Source organism: Ambystoma mexicanum, chromosome 1p, assembly GCF_040938575.1.
Source record: "Ambystoma mexicanum isolate Mex_15411 chromosome 1p, UKY_AmexF1_1, whole genome shotgun sequence".
Taxonomy (NCBI): domain Eukaryota; kingdom Metazoa; phylum Chordata; class Amphibia; order Caudata; family Ambystomatidae; genus Ambystoma; species Ambystoma mexicanum.
Window position 1 is genome coordinate 426,895,649 of NC_090921.1, and position 1,067 is coordinate 426,896,715.

At 44.1% G+C, this 1,067-nt stretch overlaps 1 protein-coding gene across 1 annotated transcript; it reads left to right on the plus strand.

Annotated features, from left to right (window-relative positions):
* The first annotated feature begins 322 nt into the window (after nt 1-322).
* LOC138516693 (large ribosomal subunit protein eL27-like) lies at nt 323-786 on the plus strand. The gene has a single exon (XM_069632385.1). The coding sequence runs from the start codon at nt 329-331 to the stop codon at nt 737-739; it is 411 nt and encodes a 136-aa protein (XP_069488486.1). The 5' UTR covers nt 323-328; the 3' UTR covers nt 740-786.
* The last annotated feature ends 281 nt before the right edge of the window (nt 787-1,067 follow it).

Genomic DNA, 1,067 nt, shown 5'->3' on the forward strand with positions numbered 1-1,067 from the left:
TTTTTGGGATTGCGCATGGCAGAATGGCATCTGCACGTGGGCCCTTGTGATGAGCACAGCCTGTGGCACTTTGTCACTTTGTGCATTGGGCTCAACTTTGTATCATGTGAGTCAAACTGATATGAGTAAACTCATACCATCACAAATGTCATCAAATATTGCGTGGCTCATGACCGTCTGTGGTATCACATAGTGTTTGTGTCACTGATGTACTATTAATCTGTGGGTCGGTGTCACTCTACAGTTTCATACTTTGCGTGGATCACTGTTGCACTATAATGTGTCAGAGTGTAAGGATCACTGTTACATCACACAGCGTGGACCGAAAATGGGTAAGTTTATGAAACCGGGAAAGGTCGTCCTAGCCTTGGCTGGTCGGTACTCTGGACGTAAAGCTGTCATAGTGAAGAACATTGATGATAGCACATCAGACAGACCTTACAGTCATGCCCTGGTGGCTGGCATTGACCGTTACCCACGTAAGGTAACCGCTACAATGGGTAAGAAGAAGATTGCAAAGCGATCGAAGATTAAGGCTTTTGTGAAGGTTTGCAACTACAACCACCTGATGCCAACCAGGTGCTCAGTCGATATTCCCCTTGACAAAACTGTAGTCAATAAAGATGTTTTCAGGGACCCAGCTCTAAAACGCAAAGCCAGACGTGAAGCCAATGTGAAATTTGAGGAACGATACAAGACTGGCAAGAATAAGTGTTTTTTCCAGAAGCTGAGGTTCTAAATTGGTAGCAGTGGAACATCGGTGCATCAATAAAAGTTTATGTAAAATCCCCCAAAAAAATAATCACATAGCGTAGTTGATGTTGTAGTAGTACATAGTGTGTGTGCCATTGTTACATCACCCAGTGTAAGCATCACTGCTACAGGAGTGTGTGCATCACTGTTACAGTACAAACTTAACAGCGGCCTGCACGACCTATAAATCCGTAAACTCCCCCAAAGTACGTGCCAAGAGATTTTGGCTTCACGGGAAATGTGGTATCTGTGCACAGAGAACTATCTAGGGTAAATGCCACAAAGCTGAAAAGGCGACACACCATGAATTCATT

Coding starts and splice junctions, on each gene's coding strand:
- LOC138516693 (XM_069632385.1), top strand. CDS start 329: ATGGGTAAGTTTATGAAACCGGGAAAGGTCGTCCTAGCCTTGGCTGGT.